We start from the raw sequence: 21299 nt of genomic DNA on the forward strand, positions 1-21299 counted from the left end.
GAGACAGTGAAGGGGAGTGGGAGACTTTAGCATGCCTTGTGTACCCACTCAGTACAGGATTCATATTTCCGTCCCCCCAAATGCAAAAACAAACGCTTAGTCAAAGGGAGTGTTTTGCTTTCGGGTGCTCAGGCATCACTCGTGGAGCTAGGGTTCCTCTAAATCTGAATTTAAAAGCAAGTGCTCTGGGTCACAGCCCTTACCTGCTTCCTCTTCCTTCTCAGTGTTTTTGTATCTTGAGTCTCAGTGCAACCAGCGCAGGAAGCTGGCAGAACCAGGTCTATAATCCATGAGCCCAGTACTGGGTCATTGAGGGTCTCGGCTACAGAGAATGGGTGGGCACGAGTCTCAGGGGTCAAGAACAAGAGCCCTTGGGTCCGCACTTCTCTGGGAGCATGTGTGAAGACACTGGTGCCCTAGGTTGCTCCACGTGGGCCCCCATCCTAGGATCTTTGGGTCTAAGACAAGAATGTGGCATTGATGTCAGGTGGCTGGCTCAGGACAGGGGAACACGGTTGGGGGGCATCATGGAAGCAAGGAGGTCGCCATGAGCGTGGGGACCTTGGGGTGGATTTTCAGACATCTGTCCAGGAGATGAGATCAACATTACTAAGGGGGCAAGCTGAGGGTCCCAGTGGGGTGGTATGGGCCGCTCACAGTGGGAAAACACAAAAGTCTTTGAAATACTTCTAGAAGGACTCCAAGATGGCGCTATGTAGTGGGAAACACTGCTAAGACTGAAAACCCCAAATGACTCTGGGTGGCTTCTGTATGTATGCAGAATCCTCCAAACACCCAAAATAAATCTTGCCAAGAGTAGCTGTTCAACAACATTCATCAAAGGATGTCTCAATCTGAGTGATAAATTAAGAGCCAGTGTGTTGAAGCCATTTAAATTTTGTTGTCCATATTCTTTAAGAATCCTTAGGAGGAGGGGGAAGGTGTCTTAAGACTTGTATTACGGTGGCAACAGGTTTAAGAGCATAAAGAAACAAGTGTTTTTGTCTTAGATTGACGGAAGCTTTATATTCAAAGCTAACACACAGGTGGTTATTACTATGCACCTGGCATTGTTCTGAGAGCTTTACACGTGGGCATGGGTTGTTAACCCCCAAAGCAAAGCCCCGAGACCAGTACTATTCTTATGCTCACTTATCAGAAAAGGAGCTGCGGCCCTGAGAGGTTAACAGCCACGCCCAGCATCCCACAGCTAGGAAATTGCAAAGCTGGGATTGGAACCCACACCGTCAGAGCCATCAGAAAGGGGAGGAGAGTTCAAGCAGATCTTAGTCCACTAGCCACCAAGACAGGAAACCCTTCTGAGCTCAGAGACAAAGGATGTCTCCCCTTGATGCTGGTCGTGGCTCCAGGCTGACAAGACTCCTCGCATGAAGGGAAAAACACTTTGCCAAGTGGACTGGTATCTGTTAGGCAGAACTTAGCATCTAATGTCTGCAGAGGCTGGTTCCAGTGACGCATGGACAGAAAAAAACGGGCTCTGCATTCTCTCTGTTTCTGTTCTTGGGGACCCTGTGTGCTCAGGCTTGGGGTTTCTCTGTCAACGGACCTCTGAACCTTTTCTGGTGGCTGAGTCCCTGGGAGTGATCAAAATCACAACAGCTGTTCCTGTCCTGGGCTCTCACGCCCCTCAGATCCCCAAGAAATCCCAGGAACCCACTGCTTATTTTAATTTGGATGAAATAGCTGTTTTACGATTACACTTGGAAGGTGCTGAGTTCAGGGTCTAGCTTAGGAGTCAAGTTTTTCTCACTTCAACTCTATTTGCCTTTTTGTCAAAGGACTGTAAACTTTCTTTTCTCATGAATCCTCTCAGTTTTTTTCCAGTGGTGATTATGCATAAAAATGGGTTTCATAGGTAGGTAGTGATCTCCACAGCGTTGTTTTTTTTTTTTTTTTTTTTTTTTTGTGGTTCGTGTGCCTCTCACTGTTGTGGCGTCTCCCGTTGCGGAGCACAGGTTCCGGACGCGCAGGCTCAGCGGCCATGGCTTACGGGCACAGCCACTCCGCGGCATGTGGGATCTTCCCGGACCGGGGCGCGAACCCGTGTCCCCTGCATCGGCAGGCGGACTGCGCCACCAGGGAAGCCCTCCACAGCATTTTCTATGGCCTTGACAAAGCAGCCCTCTAACTGTATGTCATCTTTGTCCTCTAATAGTCACAATTATTTCTCTTAAATTTTGGAGCGTATTTTAAACCTAAGTCGAATCATTGTTCCCATCAATACTTAGACTTTTTTTTTGAAAAAAATGTTCCATTTAATTTTCCTGCATTCTCCCTAGAAAATGTAATAATTGCTTCCTCTGGTCAGTGGGCGTCAATTGTAAGAAAGATTCAGATCCCGTGGTGGTCAAAATATTTATCTGTGACAGAGGTGAGACAGAAGCAACCTTTGTTCAGAGTGCACTGGAATTTTAACAATAGAGAAAAAAACTTTTTTAACTCAACATTTTTTTAGTAGTATATGGAGAAATCCAGGATGAAATACATTATTAAAATAATTTTGGTAAACAGGGATAAATGTACCTATTAGAAATACAAGGTGACACCAGGTACCTCCTGTCTTATCACATGATCTGCTGATTTACTTTTTTTCTGTTGAAATGACACCTTTGACAATGTCGATTCCTGGGTTTTTGGTGAGCAACAGAACAGCAAGGCTTCGTATCTTATACACCTACATGCAATAAAATGCAGCCCAGTTTCTCTCATTTGAGCAACTCCAAAGTGGTCTAAAGAAATAATACAGAGAATACTCAATGTATCTTTTTATAAAAAGTTTCAAAAGCCCAAATTGCGCTATAAAAAGGCAAACACCCCTATAGCTTACCCAACAAATCTTCAGAAAAATTCTTCATTCTGCACTTGTCCGACCTGCACTGCCATACCGCCGCTGCTCCCTGTGAGGACACTTGAGGTTTATTTACTGACTGGTCCTTAAAACTGCCCGCCCGTCTGTTCACACCTGGGCAGGACAGAGCACAGGTGGCTAGTGATGGAATCTACGTGCACGGCTTTCAAAAGCAAGCGGGTAGGGCAGGCCCTTAAATGAATTTGTTCCGGGAGCCTGTACTCCCTCGGGGTTTTAAGCACACCAAGACTTGACTCGAATGTCAAGTTCAAAACAGCCACCAGATGTGCAGCTTTGGGGCCAGAGCAGAAGAGACTTGCTTCCCCAGGCCTCTGTCTGTAAGAGCCTCGGCCCCGCTGACCCTGATGGAGGACAGATTCTAAAGGGCTGCAGCTTCTCGCTGCCGAAAGGCTTCTGAAGGAGATCTAGGGGTCAAGGGGAAGGAGAGGGGGGGACGGGAAGAATTTGAAGGTAACCTGCTTCCTCTTGACCTTCCGCTGGAGAGGAAAGCAGGCCCTGGAATTCTTCCTGCAGCCTCGCAGCCTGAATTCATCTTTAGAAGGCAGGTGCTGACCTGTAAGTTGTGTGAAGCGACACAGCCTGTAAGTGCCATCTCTCCCAGCATCAACTACGCGACGGACGGGAGGTTCCCCGTTACGGATCCCTTCAGTGTATGTATCTAGGCCGTACGCACATTGCTTGTCTGTGCTGACTGGTTCTTCCCCAAAGCAGAGGGGTTTAGTCACCTTTGAAGATGCTTGTCTGAGGTCAGGGGCTGTTTGGGGAGCACGTGGGACCCGTGGCAATTGTTTTCTGTTAATTCCATTCATTTCTTTTGCATTTGGATCCATGGGCCACTCGATACCTATAACTACACAATCACCATCTCCATGCCGACAAATGATCGAAGTGAATCAAATAGCTGTGTGATGCTTTCTAGTGGGACAGTCTCTATGGTTTTATATAAAAAAGCGGAAAGGATAAGGCGAAGAAGGACATTCTCGGTCTGCACCTAATTCTGCTTGGTTCGTATGTGTTGACTCTGTTTTGATCCGCCACCTTTTTCCACCCAGGAAACACTTTTTAGACCTCTGTCAGAGCATGTGTGATGAGCAGTCAGCTTTCAGAAAGCCATAACGTTGTAGGAGAAACAGGAAACCAAACATTTCACAATTATTTGTTGGTAAATTAATTTTTTCTAAAAATGGCAATATTGGGTGTTTAATGGAACACAGAAGTTACATTTTAAAAACTACGTAACCGGGCTTCCCTGGTGGCGCAGTGGTTGAGAGTCCGCCTGCCGATGCAGGGGACACGGGCTCGTGCCCCGGTCCGGGGGGATCCCACATGCCGCGGAGTGGCTGGGCCCGTGGGCCACGGCCGCTGGGCCTGTGCGTCCGGAGCCTGTGCTCCGCAATGGGAGAGGCCGCAACAGTGAGAGGCCCACGTACCGCAAAAAAAAAAAAAACAAAACTACGTAACCATCCTACTCTGGGGTCACATTGGAATTTTTAGCACCTTTATTAAGGTATCACATATAGAGCATAGAATTCCAATTCAGCCATTTTTAGTAACTGTATAGAGTTCTACGACTATAGTCAAATCTAATATCAGAACATTCTCTTCACCCCCAAAAGATCATTTCTGAAGCCCAGCTGCAATTTCTCCCCATCCTCACGCCCGGCCTCACTAAATTCTGGATGGGATGCGTCTGGGCTTTCTTAAGAGGGAGGAAATCACATGTTAGCTGAGGTCCTAGCGTGTTTCACATGGTTCCTGATGGCTGTATGTATGTGTACACGTGTGTATATGTGTATGTGTGTGTGTCGCGTTTTACCATATCACGTACATATTAGCACTGAGCCTCCCTCTTGCCTCCGCTTTGTTTTAAACAGAAACACAGGCTGCGAAGCTTAGCATCTTGAAGTTGGAGAACAAAAAGGGTCAGAGCTCGGAGCTTAGAATCTGTTAGTCAGTGTGTATTTGCTGAGTGCCTGTCCCAAGTTTATGAGACTGAACTGTGGCAGTCCTCTTAGAGTTCTTTGCTCAAACTATTAGTAAGGCTTTTTCCTTTCTCACTAGCTTCTCCCAAGCAATTAGGGGTTGGGAAAAAGTTGGAAGAGGAAGAGAGAGGAAGAGGGGAGGGGCAAGAGAGAGAGAGAGAGAGGGAGAGAGGGAGAGATGGATCAAGGAGGAAATGCCACAGTTCTAATATGGTTAAGTTTGCATCCTAACAGCTATTGCATAATCAGCTTCATCTCTTGTTCTGTCGCAGTTAACCAGCAATGCATGGGGTTTTTCTTTTTAAGCTATGTCTCTTACCCTTTTGAGCCTTAAGCATGAGAAATCCATTCCACGCGTAATCGAGCGGTAGGTCTCTGCCTTCTTGCAGCACACGGCAGGGTGATTTCTGTGCATGTTCTCTTGGGGGTGACTCTGATGACGCTGTCCCCACGAGACCCACTTCTGTCCTTGTCAACCGCAGGCACGTCCATCTGGAAAGCCTTTTTCTTCACACCCAAGTTCTTCCCCGAGGGTGCCAACGGCTGCTTTGCCACCCACGTGTGTTTCTGTCACGGGCAATACGTCACCTACCACGACCCGCCTCTGCTCTTTGACATCTCCCAAGACCCCAGGGAGAGAAACCCGTTAACTCCGACGTCACAGCCCCGGTTTCGGGAGATCCTGGAGACCATGCAGGAAGCGGCAGCCCGCCACGCTGAGACCCTGCGGGACGTCCCCAATCAGCTGTCGCTGGGGAACCTTATCTGGAAGCCGTGGCTTCAGATGTGTTGCTCATCTTCAGGCCTGTTTTGCCAGTGCGACTGGGAGAAGCAGGTTGGGAGAGGAAGCCATTAGCCACGTGCGTCTGGGGGCGCCCGGGGCCACCCCACCTGCTGCATCACAGACGAGCTCGGGGAGCGGCACTGAGCGAAGCCAGCCCTGGCAGCTTCCACCCCGGGACTCAGATCCCTTTTCTCTGTCTTCTCACCTGGAGACGCCATCAAAACCCCACATGTACACCCTGGGGAAAAAATCAGGGTTTGCAGTAAACAGAGGCACAGACATTCGTCACATCTCCCGAGGCCAATGTTATATGAATGCGGTAAGCGGGACTTCAGCGAGTCTGGCCAACACCAGTGCGGACGGAGAGCAGGAAGTTGCACAGGTAACTTGTTCATCTCTCAGCCAATGCACGTGATCCCCGACATAAGGCATCACTTACTCCACAAGCTGATGTGACGCTGTGGCCACTGTGATTCCCCTTATAGCGCATCACAAAAAAGAGAATAAAATTTAAAGAGTGTTTACTAAATCTAACACATGCAACGTTATAATGAGTAAAAGACCATCTTGACCCATCATGGATGATGGTAAGTTCCAGTTTGGTTATTGGAAGGCAATTACTGTCAGTATTATTTGCAATAATATGAAATACTATTCATGATATATATGTTTATATATATACAGTTTATTCGAGAAGTTTACAGTATTTAGAATCTTATCACTATTTAAGTAAAAGCAATAGAGGCTCACAGCTCTGTCTGTGCTGCAGCCTTTTGGTGAAATCCCTCAGGAACAATAATGCCAAGACAAATCTCTCCTGTACGGATTTGCATCCCATAATTGGCAGCATTCTACTTGGGTTCTGCTGTTTCTTTGGTGAACGGAGGTTCTGAACTCAAAGGCCGCTTCAGTGATGCTGCAGTCCCTGGAATCCCTTCTAACAGGATTCAGAATTTTTGGCATGTAAAATGTGCGATATTTCATGGGGGGAGAAAGACACAAGCAATCCATCCACGACCCACACCCATGAACGTGACATCTTGAGTTCTTGCAGAATTTAATGAAGAGAGAAGGTGGTTCGTGTCCGTACATACCCGTACACATGTCCGTGTTTTCTGTGGTCTGATCCTGTGGCTAAGAAACATCGATGCCTCCACCATGAGATGTGCAGTTTTGTTTGAATTCCATTTCCTGCAACCTCAGTAACGCAGGATGAGGCATAACCAGGTCACGTCGGAGACTGGGGGTTAGGGGCACAGCTGGCAAGAGTTCCAATGTCTGAGCCACCAGCCCCTCCTGAGGAAAGGATTCACTTGTGCGGAGAGCACTTAGGTCACCTTCAGGCGCTGAACATCCTCCAACAGTATCATGCAGATTCCTTTCCTGATCCGTCCACAGGAGCTGTGGTCCCTCTGCCTCCCGTTCATCTCTTTCGGGAACATGTCTGAACATCTGCTCTTGGCTCAGGGTTTTCTCCATCCCACAAGAGTGCAGGTCAATGGAATACCCCACCCCACTGGTACCCTGGCCCCTCCGGGCACTTTGGAGAGGATGTGTACAGTGTGGCTCAGGCTTTCTGACAGTGGACTCTCATTTCCTCTGTTTGTCTCCACTGAAGAATTTCTAAGCTCCAGCAGCATGTCCCCAGCTCCTCTTTAAGGTCTACTATTTCAGATTTTAATCCTTCTTTTTCTTAAAAAAGAGAAAAGATTCCCGCCCCCCCCCCGCCCGCCCACTCCCTAGGAATGGTTTAAAGTTGGAAAACAAACAGGATTCTTTCTTTTAATGCGGATTTCTCATTGCAGAAATTGCCCGAAATCTGTCACATTGTTCTAGGAAATAGTCTCATGAAAGAATGCACCAGCATGTTACTAATGTGTTAGGGTTATTGCTATTATCATACAGAAACTATATAAAGCCACTTACGAACTTACGTTTGAAGATGATCATGTTTACTCAGAATTGAACATACTCAATGCAGATGGACTTTTACAAAACATTTTACGATGTAAGAACATGAGTTTGAGGGTGAAATAACTTGAAGGAGTTTTATAGATGATGTGAATACATAGCTTTGTATAGAATTAATCGTTTAATCTATACAATGGTAACAGCCAATGAAGAATCCATATACCTCTGGAGGTACAATGAGCTTTAAAGTATTTGCCTCAGAATAACTTGGATCACCCTTATGTTTCACGGTATTTGAAAATCAGGTTTATTTGTCATAATCATAATTACCATAGACTTCAGACCACTTACCATCTGAAAGTTTTGCTTGGAATGTACAGCAGGAAATTGGAATTCCCATCGGTGTGGCCTCGAGTTGTATGCGCAAACCTTAGTGAGTTTTGAAGCTTTAAACAAATTCTTTTTAAAAAAAACCTGTGTATTTCTAGCATTTCGTAGATGTTAAAGGCTAAGCAAACACTAATCTATAGACAGGGCACTATTTGACAACGTCAGTATCACTGCATGAAAAGCAAAATCACAACCTACGTATCGAGGTAATTAAGGATTAAAGAAAGGAAACAGATTTCAGGTAGCCCTGAAGGACATCCAGTGAAGGGTAAAGAAACAGGAAAAGTACTTGGCATCTGTCTGAACAATGCGATCTGTGAAGTGATTGCCTCTGTGCAGGTTTCCCAGAACCTTGTCCTGATGTTAATGCAAAATGAAAATAAAATTTTCCTTGGCAATTAAACATTCTGTGCTGTCGCGCCGTGCTTTCCCACAGGACTCAATTCAGCAAGCGTGCGGAGTGTTTCCTATGTTTGGGGCACGATGTTAATGGATGGGGAATATGGGTTTTAGTTCAGCAAATATTTATGGACTGTCTGAGGCTCCGGGGAGGGGTAGGAAGTATAGAGATGGCTAAGAAATAAATAGCCCATGACTTTCATATTAGAGGGCAGGGCAAGGGCCAAGTTATCCATCTCGCACACGGCCTCTTTTCAGGGGCTCACAAAAAAATGTCTAATGTCTTTTTAATGTCAGAAACAAAAACGGAACATTTGGGGTTGAAGATCATAGGCGCACAGGTACCAACGCAGTCGTAAACTAGAATTCTTTTGTGTTTTAACATGGTTTATGTTTTTATGTAACCTGTCTTTATCTTGAATCTTATGCATACGTTTCCCCCTGGGCCTTGGAAGTCTTAACTGGTCCTGGACCCAGATGAAGCAGCTTCTTTGCTCAACAGATGTTTGGGGCAGAGAAGAGTCTAAATTTTGATACGACAAACCTTGCCCTCTCTTCTCTGCCTTTCGACTGGGTTCCCTAGGAAGGCAGAAGTGGAGTCAGACTAAACCGCTGAAGCCATGAGAATCAGGAAGGATGCGGTGATGCTGGGGCTCAGGTGGGCTCTCACTGACCCAGCCATTCTGGATAAACGCTAAACCATGCCCGTCGGGCGGCGGGCTGACCCATGGGTCCTAGTAGGGGGAGGTGTGCGTGGATGAAAGATGTTGCTTTGCACAGACTCCTGTGCAATACACGCCAAGCTTCGTCACCTCCTCTTTGGTCCTGAGAGGATGTGAGGTGTGATGTCAGTGACCAAGTGCCTCGTAAACTATAGCTGCCTGACTCCCCTCACCTCCCATCCATCTGGGCTGCCCTGGCCTCAGACAGGACAGTGTGGGTGCCCTGGCCATCCTTGGTGTTCCGATGCCACGAACCGGGTCTGTGTCGCTACACCTGCTTCTAGCTGACATCACTTCCTACCATCTCTTTGTGTGATGGGCTCCGAGTTAAGTGATCATGATTTACCAGTATTTAAGAGTGTCAAATATTATGTTAGAGGAGCTGTTTCAATTAAGGAAACGTCCACTTACCTAATTAGAACACAAGCAACTTGAAAACGACCCATGTGTTCATGCAAAGGAAATACTGTCATGAAGCAATTTCTCAGTTTTCTGAGAACTCAATGGACCCTACATCTAGGAGAGCCTCAAATGCTTGCCCTAAAGGCGGTTCTCGTCATGAAGTTCAGAGCCTCTAAATGACCTCTCAGGGTACTGCTGTTTATCTTACCCATCTTCAAAGAAGCTGATTGTCAAATGAATGTATAATATATTCAAAACAGAAATAGGGCTTCCCTGGTGGCGCAGTGGTTGAGAGTCTGCCTGCCGATGCAGGGGACACGGGTTCGTGCCCCGGTCCGGGAGGATCCCACATGCCGCGGAGCAGCTGGGCCCGTGAGCCATGGCCGCTGAGCCTGCGCGTCCGGAGCCTGTGCTCCGCAACGGCAGAGGCCACAGCAGTGAGAGGCCCGCGTACCGCAAAAAAGCAACAAAAAAAAGAAATAGACTCACAGACGTAGAAAACAAATTTATGGTTACCAAAGGGGCAAGAGAAGGGAGGATTCAACTAGGGGTTTAGGATTAACAGATACACACCGCTATATACAAAATAGATTAAAAAACAAGCATTTACTATATACCACAGGGAACGATATTCAATATATTGTGATAACCTATAATGGAAAATCTGAATATATATATATGAGTTACTTTGTTGTACACCTGAAATACACAATATTGTAAATCAGCTACACTGCAATTAAAAAAAAAAAGGCAGATTGTATGGTTTACCCAATGAGCAAACATAATGACTTTCATATGGTGGTCTGGGATATAAAATTGGCCTCCCTGGTTATATGAGGATCTCAGGTTTCAAACTGTATTACCTGTGCTGAGGGATGGTGGTGTTTTTCTGAAGGCCCAATTTCCGATGAATATATTATTATAAATATGAACTGTGAATTGCCTGTCAAAATTTATGTTGTCTGAATTTAACACAGGGTGCAAAACTAAGTCACACACAAAGATATGACATATTACCTAGTGGGCAGGGCCCCTCAGTAACTGCAGATGAAGCAGAAACTGTCTCATAGCTCTTACATACGGTTTCATTGCAATGGGTATCGGGCAAGAAGACATATCCCACTTCTTTTATCTTTGGGACCATAGAGACACTCAGGCCTGGCCGGAAGTTCCCCGCACCATCCTCTGTTTGTAGCTGCAGAATGCAGAATATCCAGGTGAGGACTCTGAGATGGTCCTAAGGAATGGTGATGCCGTGACGGTAATGAAATAGCCTGGATCCCTGAGTCACCACCTGGGGCAGCTCCAGAGAAACCCCCCTCCCCTCATCCACAGGTGGCTGTGACCTGAACAGGATCTCATCTTTTTTTTAAGCCGCCGAGATTTGGAGGCTGTTAGTGCAACAGCAGCTGGGGTTACTTACCTTGACTAATAACGCTAAGCTTGGCCACATTATGTAAGCTTGACGTTCTGTGATCATTTTTTGCATTGCAAAAAGATTTTTCCGATCTACTGGTGTTGCTTTGAATAGAAGCCTATGCATTAATTTTTAATTTTGATTTTAAGGTGGGAAGAACCCTTAACATGAGATCTGCCCCCTTAACAGATTCTTCAGTGTACAATAGAATTTTGTGTGTGTGTGTGTGTGTGTGTGTGTGTGTGTGTGTGTGTGGTACGCGGGCCTCTCACCGCTGTGGCCTCTCCCGTTGTGGAGCACAGGCTCCAGACGCGCAGGGTCAGCGGCCATGGCTCACGAGCCCAGCCGCTCCGCGGCATGTGGGATCTTCCCAGACCGGGGCACGAACCCGTGTCCCCTGCATCGGCAGGCGGACTCTCAACCACTGCGCCACCAGGGAAGCCCTACAATAGAATATTTTTAACTACAGGCACAGGATTGTACAACAGATCTCTAGAATGTATTCATCTTGCATAACTGAAACTTTATACTCGTTGATAGGAACGCCCCATTTTCCTCACCCCGCCCCCCCCCCCACCCAGCCCCTGGCAACCACCGTTCTGCTCTCTGCCTCTATGCGTTTCCTCATATAAGTGGAATCATGCAGTATTTGTCCTTCTGTGACTGACTTCTTTCACTTAGCATCTTGTACCTAAGATTCATCCATGCTGTTTACTGAAAGATTGCCCTCATTTTTAAAGTTCAAGGGTGTCTATTATTAAAAATCAAAACAAGGGCTTCCCTCGTGGCGCAGTGGTTGAGAGCCCACCTGCCGATGCAGGGGACACGGATCCGTGCCCCGGTCCGGGAGGATCCCACATGCCGCGGAGCGGCTGGGCCCGTGAGCCATGGCCGCTGAGCCTGCGCGTCCGGAGCCTGTGCTCCGCAACGGGAGAGGCCACAACAGTGAGAGGCCCGCGTACCGCAAAAAGAAAGAAAGCAAGCCGTAACATGAGTTGGTGAGGGTGTGGAGAAATTGGAACCCTCTACATCGTTGGCGGGAATGCAAAATGGTGTAGCAGCTGTGAAAAACAGTATGGAGATTCCTCAAGAAATTAAATATAGAACTACCATAGGATCCAGCCATCTCACTTCTGGGTATTTATCCAAAACATTGAAATCTGGATCTCAAAGAGATATCTGCACGACCATGATCATTGCAACATTATTCATAATAGCCGGTATGTGGACAGAATCCTAAATGTCACTAACTGATGAATGGACAAGGAAATGTGGTATATGCCTTAATTCTTTAAAGACTGTCAACCGTATGAAGGTGGGAAACAGAGAAACTTAAAGATAGAAGTATACTGGACACTACCAGCACCTGCCCACAGCCCAGAATTGTGGAGAGGTGATTCCAACTACAGTGTGAGTGAGTGAGAAACAGAGTTGCTTGCTTTATACAACCAGCAATTTGATCGTTACTTAAATCTTGAGATTCTTTCTCAAAGTGGAAGATTACATTTTGCATCATGGATTATAGGAAAATAGCAGATTTCAAAATATATATGCCTAGGCATGATGGTATTTCTAAGAGCAAAATCTTCTAATGACTACCTTTTTATAAAATATTCTGGCTAGCAGATATTTGGTCCTGTCCAAAACGCCCAAGGACACATCTTGGTCCGCACCAAAAGGTCCTTGATATTTGGTCCTGTTCAAAATTGTGTGGCATGGACCAAATAGCTCATGGACCTTTTAGACAGGACCAAATTTCAAGGACCTTTTGGCATGGACCAAATGTCTGACGCACCGAATGTCTTACAAAAGTTTTGGACAGGACCAAATATCCTGCAAGGAATGTTTTTTAAATTCCCTGCAAACTTTATCACTTTCGAAATACTTTCAAAAATATTTCCTGTGAATATGTAAAAGACTCCTGTGAATGCGATATTTTCGTTTTGTTGATCAGATTTTAGTCTTAGAAAAAGATCAAAAGGTGATGTAATGTTTTTATGCCAACTTCTTTCAGCAACCTTTGAAATAATGCCGTGTAACTAATGTTTACTATTTCCAATTAATCCATGAGATGCTTATTTCCTGTGCTTTTCTTTAAAAGTCAGCATTGAAAACATTCAGTTAACGCAGAGTATCAGTTTCGTGTTAAAATCTGAGGGGCATTTCTGCAGCAAGGTTTGAGAGCAGCGTTGTCTAGTGCCTCTCAGCGAAGGTGACAAGTGCCGTATGAAAAGGTTGGGAGAAGTTAAGAGTTTCAGATAATTCAGAAAAGGGCACTCGTGGCATTTTATCAGGCGAGGCAAATATATCGGGTCAGTAACTGCTACGAGAGAGGGGTATGAGACAGCCCATCCATTAGAGCTTGTATCAGGGAGACGTATTCCCAGCTGTAGCATCAGAAGCAGAGATAAAGTGAGTTTCTGCAACACGTTTCATCATCCTGAAGGTGAGGTGGGAAACGGTGCCAGGGCCCATGCGTTGCTGTGATAGGCTGGCATATGCGATGATGTTTGGTTAGACTCATGTGTCCCAGGCTTGATTCCAAGTGCATCTGTGCATTCATTACCTTAATCTTCATTCCATCTGTCAGGTAGATGTTATGATTGTCTTGTTACAGATGAGGAAACAGATATAGAAAACAGGAGGTAAACAGACTGCTTCATGCTCAGATTTATGCCGTGATGTTTTGGTTAAAAACGAGTAAACGCATAGATTTTCATGGTCTCCATGTATGACTGTGCATGCTGTCTACTGCACGACTCCAGGGGTGACATGAACACACCACCATAGCAAGAGTGCTTTCTAAATTTGTCCAGTGTGCAACGTGGGCCACCACATGTAGCAGGCTTGGTTAGATGGTGACATTGTACAAAGAGCTGGATATGTAAGTCATTGATAGAACTTATTATTTTCATTGGCCTGCCAAGGAACACAGGAGGGTGCTACGTGAATTCAACCCACACATTGAATCTATGAGCTGGCCTATAGACTTGAGACATTTCCAGACGAAAGAAGCAATCTGAGGACACTGACCGTTAAAATGGAGTTCAGATTAGTGGAGTTGGTTTACTGCATTTAAAGAAACAGGCATGTGGCTTTGTGTTTGTTCATTTACTATTTACAGCCCTCCCTGTGGTGTTTGCTCAAGGTTTGTGGCTTGTTCCACGGTCCAGGCACATTTAAAATTGTGTTTTGGAGGAAATGTCTCCTGTCACTTCAGAGCTGCAGCATCCGTTGTCAGTATAAAAATTTCCCAGCACTCTTTCCACATCTCAGATAGAGGCTGGTCCCCCAGACTGGTCTCAGGGTGAGGATGACACCAAACAGAGCCCCAGATGACCCACGATGACCATACAGGGTGAGCAAGGAATAATCCTTTGTTCTTAAGTGACCAAGGGCTTAGATGTCGTCACTGCACCTTTAAGTACCTTCTTCTTGACGAACTCATGTCACCACTCTGTTTCTGCAAAGGAATAATGATTAAATCTTGCCAGATACTGCATCACTCATTTTTCTCCCTTACAGATCAATCTGCTAAGGAATCCTGGGGCATTTTGAACCCTGGAATGGTTGAGGCTTAAGCAGGCTTAGAAAGATATTTTAGGTAGTTGGAGGAGAGGAAAAATGAGGATGGCTTTGGGCCAGGATGAAAAACAAACAAACAAAACACAAAAATTAACATTTACGTTGACTGAAGCTTCAGAAATGTACACATCTCCTAACCTTTCCTGAGTGGGCTTTAGGGAGGTAAGTAATCACTTCACTGGGTGACATCTTCCAGGGCATGGAAATTTATCAACGACTGTACAAGTTAAATGTCTCTGCTTCAACAATAACAACAAAGCCTACATTTAGTGCCACGTTAAATATGTTGAAAATGTTTCATCTTGTTTAATTGTATGTTTCAAATTTTTGACACTATATTTAAAGTAAAAAGAATATATAGTAGGAACAGTGATATATTTTAAATGCCAGTAAACCATCTTCTGACCTTTCATCCTTTGAATTGTTTGCCCTTTTTATTTTCACCCCAATAATGTTTAGTGAATTCTGGTGCCCCAAAAAAAAAAAAAATATACAGTGTTCTTGTTTTCCCATGACAGTGTTTTAAAGGGCGGCTTGTGTTAGGGAAATATTTAAAGCCATGTTGCATCATTTCCATCACAGCAAGGCAGTGTTAAAGATTTTCCAGGGCTATAAATGATTCTGCTCGTGTATAGTTGTTTCAATTCAACAGTGATGACAATTAGAAGAGAAAGACCAAGCAGAAATGAGACAGTGACTTATATGCATTATAGTGGGGGCAGGGGTTGGAGGCGAGAGGAAGATTAGTGTTCAGTATAGAAGCAAGCCGTAATCATCCCCACTTCTGTTTATGGTGCATTTCTCTTAAAAGATGAAAAAGTAGAGGTCGGAGGACTGAAGTTGCCGTGGGTCGCAGTGTGGCAATTATCCCGCAATAGACCATCTTCAGTGATTCTAGATAATGCATGAGAAAGCACTTGATGAATGCTTCTGTCCAAACAACTATTTAGCTCCGCGGCAGACAGAAGAGGCAGAATTTCAGACCTTCACCTCTCACTGTCTTGTATGCCTAAGACGTGCAGGAATCCAGTGTCAGCTCATCACTTACCATGCTTTGAAAATACATCTTTCTCCGCAAAAGATGCCCTCTGTGCTTCTCTGCTCCAAGGAAGTTTTCTAGAAGTACAAGAAATCCCTTCCGAAGATGTGGAGATTTATTCTAGGAAATGACAATGCTCTTGAGTTATCTTTCGATGAGATCTGGCCACGAGCAGGGTCCCTAACAGCTAGATGGCATGCTGCCCTTTCTAGAAATTAATGGCCGTGACAAAACTGATTCTGCAGCAGCCCCGGCGAATATGTTAACTCAGGGAATGGCCTACCTACTGAGCGTCGCCCATCCAATTTGAAACATTCAGCTGTAGCACGGAGCCAGCCCTGTCCTCCGCTCTCCTTCTGGTGTTCATCTAGACCAACCGCTTTGGCTCAGCTTGTCATTTCTCCTCTTTGGAACATAACCACAGAAATTTGCATGCTCTGGACGGAAAAGAATTTGACCGAGTGAATGAATGGGACTCTAAATCACTAATTTTGAGGACTGAATTTCAACATAAAAGAATTCAATCTCTGTAATGTAAGTCACACCAGTGCCTGAGAAGGGAGGATGGTGACAAAGGCAGCTGAATTGTAAGGCACCGTTATGATTAAACACGATTGTTGAATAGAACACATTTAATTCTCCTACCAAGAGAGGGTTACCCAATTAGAAAGTGTTTTCGTCAGTACCATATTAAGACCCATTCTGATGTATCTTTCCTACTGTTTTAATTGTAGTGTGTAAGGACAAAAATGCAAACTGCAGTAGTACCCTAAACCATTTCCTAGTTGGTCGATAAATATTCCTGAACCATAAAATACGGGTTTGCCAATGTAGGGAGTTAATCACATTGCCCTAGAGTTTCTTCTATCTTGGCAGGTAAGTACAGAGTTCTTTCCAGCGTGGAACTCAGCTCTCTGATTACTGTGTAGTCCATTGTAGGTGCCAATTACTTAGGTGTTAGAAAAGCAAGGCATTTTCATCATGGACTTGGACACAGAGCAGACTATGCCTTTTGATTTTTTACATTAAATGTGATATTAGTAGAGATCATTTATTTGTAATTCGCATGGGGTTGCATTGTGGTTGTGCTGACAGGAAGATGCTTTCACTCTGCCCTCGGAAGCCTCAGCACTTTGAAATGAAAGCTTGGAAGGAAATAATGTAATGTGTTTCCTGAGAGAGGCACAGATGAAAATTGACATTTTAAAATTCATTCTCATCAGTGTTATTCCAAATGGAAAGACAGGATGGAAAGACTGCATGACAGTTGCTAGCCATAATTGGTTTAAAGCGCTGTATTGTGGAAAACGGCAAACAAACACAAAAGTAGAAAGACTGCAGTATTGAACCCTCCGTGACCTCATCCCCAAACTTCAAACACCGTCACCGTCGTGCTCATCTTCAAACACAGTTGCACTCACAATATCCCCTGGTGGTCCACTGGCTGAGACTCCACACTCCCAATGCAGGGGGCCCGGGTTCGATCCCTGGTCAGGGAACTAGGTCCCACCTGCCGCAACTAGGACTTCACATGCCGCAACTAAAGATCCCACGTGCCGCAACTAAGACCCGCGTGCAGCCAAAGATAAATAAATATTTTTAAAATAAATAAATAAACAAAAGTTTGCCTAGTCATCCCTGATCAGAACATAACCATTTTAAGGTTGCAAGGTAGACTACGTAAATGGCTACATTTTTCTCCAGAGTATCTGTATTTTCATAGGAGTAAAGAGTAAAGATGATGAACAGACAGATGGTATCAGGGTTCTCTGTGTGTCACACCATCTCAAAACTTAGTGGCTTCATACAATACCCACTTACTTAGCTCCTGATTTTGTAGGCTGACATTTAGGTGGGGCTCAGTGGGGTGAGGATTATCTCCGTGGATCTTGGCTCCAGCATCTGTAATTGGTGGATGAACAGCTGGGCTGACTGGTTTATTATGGCTTCATCCGTGAAGGTTGGCAACATCCAGGGCCCCTCTCCATGTGGCTCCCTCATTCTCCAGTAGGCTGGTCCAGGCTTGTCCTCAAGGCTGCCGTGCCGGTGGTTTCAACATCAGAAGGCAAGGGCAAGCCCAAGTGCAGAGAGTTTGCAAGCATCTGCTGTCGTGTGTTTGCCACTTTCCATTGCAGACAGGCTCCGCGGCCAAACCCAGATGCAAAACGTTGATAAGCAGACCTCCGTACTTACAGGGCATAATTGCAAGTTCACATTGCAACAGTACGTGCGCACAAGGGAGGGGAAATCTGTGGCTAGCGTTACAATCTACTTCATACAGTTTTATCAATGAAAGCAAAAGGAAATGATACGGACAGCAGTGAAAACGGCAGAGTAAGGACCTCCAAAATTTCCCTTCTCCATAAAATCAGTGAGACAGCTAGAAAAAGTTGTCAGAGATAACTTTTACAGGAATCTGGAAATTAAGCAAAGGCTTGCAGCAATTCTTCGAGGACAATGGTTGAATCTCAGTAAAAAACAGTAAGCTTGGTGGTATTTTAACTTGCCGAGTGCGTTCCATCATTCTCCAGCCTTGGAAAACAACATCCCCCGGCGTCCCTAGCAGGCAGCAGAGGGAAGGAACAGCCTGGGCTCTAGCAAATCCTCATTCCTGAGGGATGGTTTATTTGTCTGTTTCTTGCCCTGACTTGGAGCTTGCCTAGTGCAAAGAGCCTTTACCTGGAGAGAATAAAGTGCTGAAACATGCAGCCTTGAGGATGAACATTGAAAACATTGTGGTAAGAGAAAAAAATCACAGCCAGGAAACCACATATTCTATGATCCTGTTAAGACATTTCAAGAATATGCAAATCCATAGTGACAGAAAGTAGATTAGAGGTTGCCAGGGTTCAACAGACTGAATATTTATGACTCCCCAAACTTCTTCTGTTGAAATTCTAACCCCCAGTCGGATGGCATTGGGAGATGGGGCTTTTGGGAGGTGATCAGGTCCTAAGGGTGGGAGCCCTTATGAACGGAAGTAGTGCCCTTCTAAAAGAGACCCTGAAGACTTCTGTCTCCCTCCTGCTACTGTGTAAGGACACAGCAAGAAGACACTGTCTGTGAACCAGGAAGAGGGCCCTCACCAGACACCGGATTCTGCCGGCACCTTGATCTTGGACTTCCCAGCGTCCAAAATGGTGAAAAGTAAATTTTTATTGAAGCTACTCAGTCTATGGTATTTTTCTTATAACAGCTCAAAAGGGTTAAGACAGAGGCTGAGAGTGGCTGGGAAGTGGCCTCTAATGGATGCAGGGTTTCTCTGTGTCCTGATGGAAATGTTCTGAAATTAGATAGTGGTGATAGTCACACAACTTTGTGACTATCCTAAAAGCCACCAAATTGTCACTGTTAACATGCTAACTGGGACTTCCCCGGCAGTCCATTGGTTAAGACTCCATGCTTCCAGTACAGGGGGCACAGGTTTGATCCCTGGTTGTGGAACTAAGATCCCACAGGCCGCATGGTGCGGCAAAAAAAAAAAAAGTTAAAAAAAAAATAAAATGCTAACTATTATGAGATGCAAATTGTATTGTAATAAAAAAAAATGAGGTCCATTATTTCAATAACTTAAGAAACAAGAAAGTAAAGTAGCTCTCTTTTAGCCTTCAGTGATTCAAAGTTGACTCTCTCCATGTACCTTATGGCAAAATTGTTTAACTTTTACACCGTCTTTAGGATGGAGTCCTGGGCTTTTGATGGTGCTGTTTGTTTGTTTTTTGTTTGCCTTGATGAGCAAACCCCAGCTGTGTTCCAGCTACTCTTCCTGCCTTGAATGCCCCCTTCTCTACCCACTGACTCGTCTCCCCAAAATGGAGGAGCCACGATTTATCTTAGAATTCTCGGTTCAGTTATCTCCTCTCTAGGAAACATACTGTTTCCCCATGTTAACGCATAACCACTGCTATTGTGTCTTCTGTAAGATGTGGATTCAACGAGATGGGTTTTAGACTTGTAGCCCCTTGAGGGAGGAGCCGATTTTTATTCATCTTTACATCTCCTGTGAAGAGAATGATGCCTGAAACCTTCACAGGAATGTTTCATCTTCTCTGGACACTGGGAAGGTTATACCTGCCACCATCTCTGGAGCATCGATCCCGAGGCCAGTCCCCCCTGTCCATTCTCCCACCTCGCTGCACACGTTGCCCAACCAGCTTAAAAGCAGAGTGGTCCCAGAGGAGTGGGAAACTTCCATCCACACAAAAGCCTGAACAGGGATGCTTACAGCAGCTGTATTCGTAATTGCCAAAACGTGGATGCAAGCAAGGTGTCCTTCGGTAGGTGAATGGATACGTAGACTGTGGTCCGTCCAAACAATGGGATATCATTCAGTGCTGAAAAGAAATGAGCTATCAAGGCATGGAAAGACACGGAGGGACCTTAAATGCTTATTATTAAGTGGAAGGAGCAAATCTGAGAACACTACCTACGGTATGGTTGTAACGCTGTGACATTCTGGAAAACATTAAACCATGGAGAGAGTAAAAAGATCAGTGGGCACCAGGGGATGGAAGGGAGGGGTGAATAAGTAGAGCACAGAGGATTTTTTCGGGTGGTGAAACTGTGCTCATACAGGATAGATACTAGAATGGAAACTGTGCTCATACAGAACAGATACTAGAATGGTGGATCCTGTGTCATTATACATTTGTCCAAACCCACAGAAGGTACAAGACCAGGAGTGAACCCTAGTGTACACTACGGACTTGGGGTGATGGTGATGTGTCCACATAGGTTTATCAGTTGTAACAAATGTACCATCTAGTGGGGGGTGTAGATAATAGAGGAGGCTGTGCAGGTGTGAAGGCAGGTGGTGTGTAGGCAATCTCTATACCTTCTGTTCAATTTTGCTTTGAACCTAAAACGTCTCTAAAAACTAAAGTCTTCAACGCACACATGCACACAGCGTAGCGATCACTGGGCTGCAACGTGACCCCTTCAGCTCCTCCTGGATCCCGAGGGACGGAGTGAAGTCTCCTGTCCAGAGTGTGTTTTCTGTTCCTGACTTGAATCTAGAACCCAGGGAAAGTTCAGAATCTGCTATTATAGGATATTCAACCCCAAGGAAGAGCCATTCCCACTCCAGGGAGTATATCTCACTTTGCCTCTGTGAACAAGACTCCCCTTTGGAGCCCAGCAGAGAGTCCAGTGTGAGCAGTGCCCCCAGGAGGTGTGCACTGTGGCCATACTCAGCTCCAATCCATTCCCCTTCTCCAGATCTCTGGGCATCTTTGTCCTACTGTCCAGCTTCTCAGGGGCTCCACCTGACAGCTTCAGGTGCACAGATTCTGGCCAGTCTCCTTGATCTGCTTCTGAATATTTAAGCCGGCTCTCAACTTTCACCCTCAGCTTTCCTTCAGTCTTCCAGTTTGGCTCATGGGTCTCAACTCTGCTGTGGGATTTCCCCCACTGCACATAATTATTCCCTTTGAATGACAATTTGTGGCCCCTCCCCAAGTCATGCTCACTAGCTGCTATGATTCTCTCTTTGCCACCCCCCCATCCCTACATGAGTCTTTATCAGAACCTCTTTATGCCTCCTTTATACAATCCAATGATTTCTGCAATCTGAAAAAATTCTTAGTAAGTCAAGGTGAAAATATGATCTTTCAAAGAAGGACACATTTTTGGACACTCTCCTCTTGAGAGACCTCTAGCAGCTCAGCTACCATTCACAGTGGTCCAAACTACCCACGTAAAAATGGCTCTCTTAGAAAGAACTGTTCCATAGAAACACGCTGATCTAAAGTTATGTATGCAAAGTATGTATTTAATTTC

The 21299-nt window shown here is 45.3% G+C and overlaps 1 protein-coding gene across 9 annotated transcripts in view; it reads left to right on the plus strand.

Moving 5' to 3' along the window:
- The window catches only part of STS (steroid sulfatase), a 552741-nt gene that overhangs the window by 80820 nt on the left and 450622 nt on the right, over positions 1-21299 (plus strand). The window contains exon 9 of one of the 9 annotated variants that reach the window (XM_079910395.1): positions 5355-6247. The exons of the other annotated variants lie outside the window; for them this stretch is intronic. Coding sequence (XP_079766521.1) covers positions 5355-5728 — 374 coding nt within the window. The 3' untranslated portion in view covers positions 5729-6247. Of the gene's footprint in view, positions 1-5354; positions 6248-21299 lie in introns of those variants that run through there. 9 annotated transcript variants of the gene reach the window in all.

Source organism: Stenella coeruleoalba, assembly GCF_951394435.1.
Source record: "Stenella coeruleoalba genome assembly, chromosome: X".
Taxonomy (NCBI): Eukaryota; Metazoa; Chordata; class Mammalia; order Artiodactyla; family Delphinidae; genus Stenella; species Stenella coeruleoalba.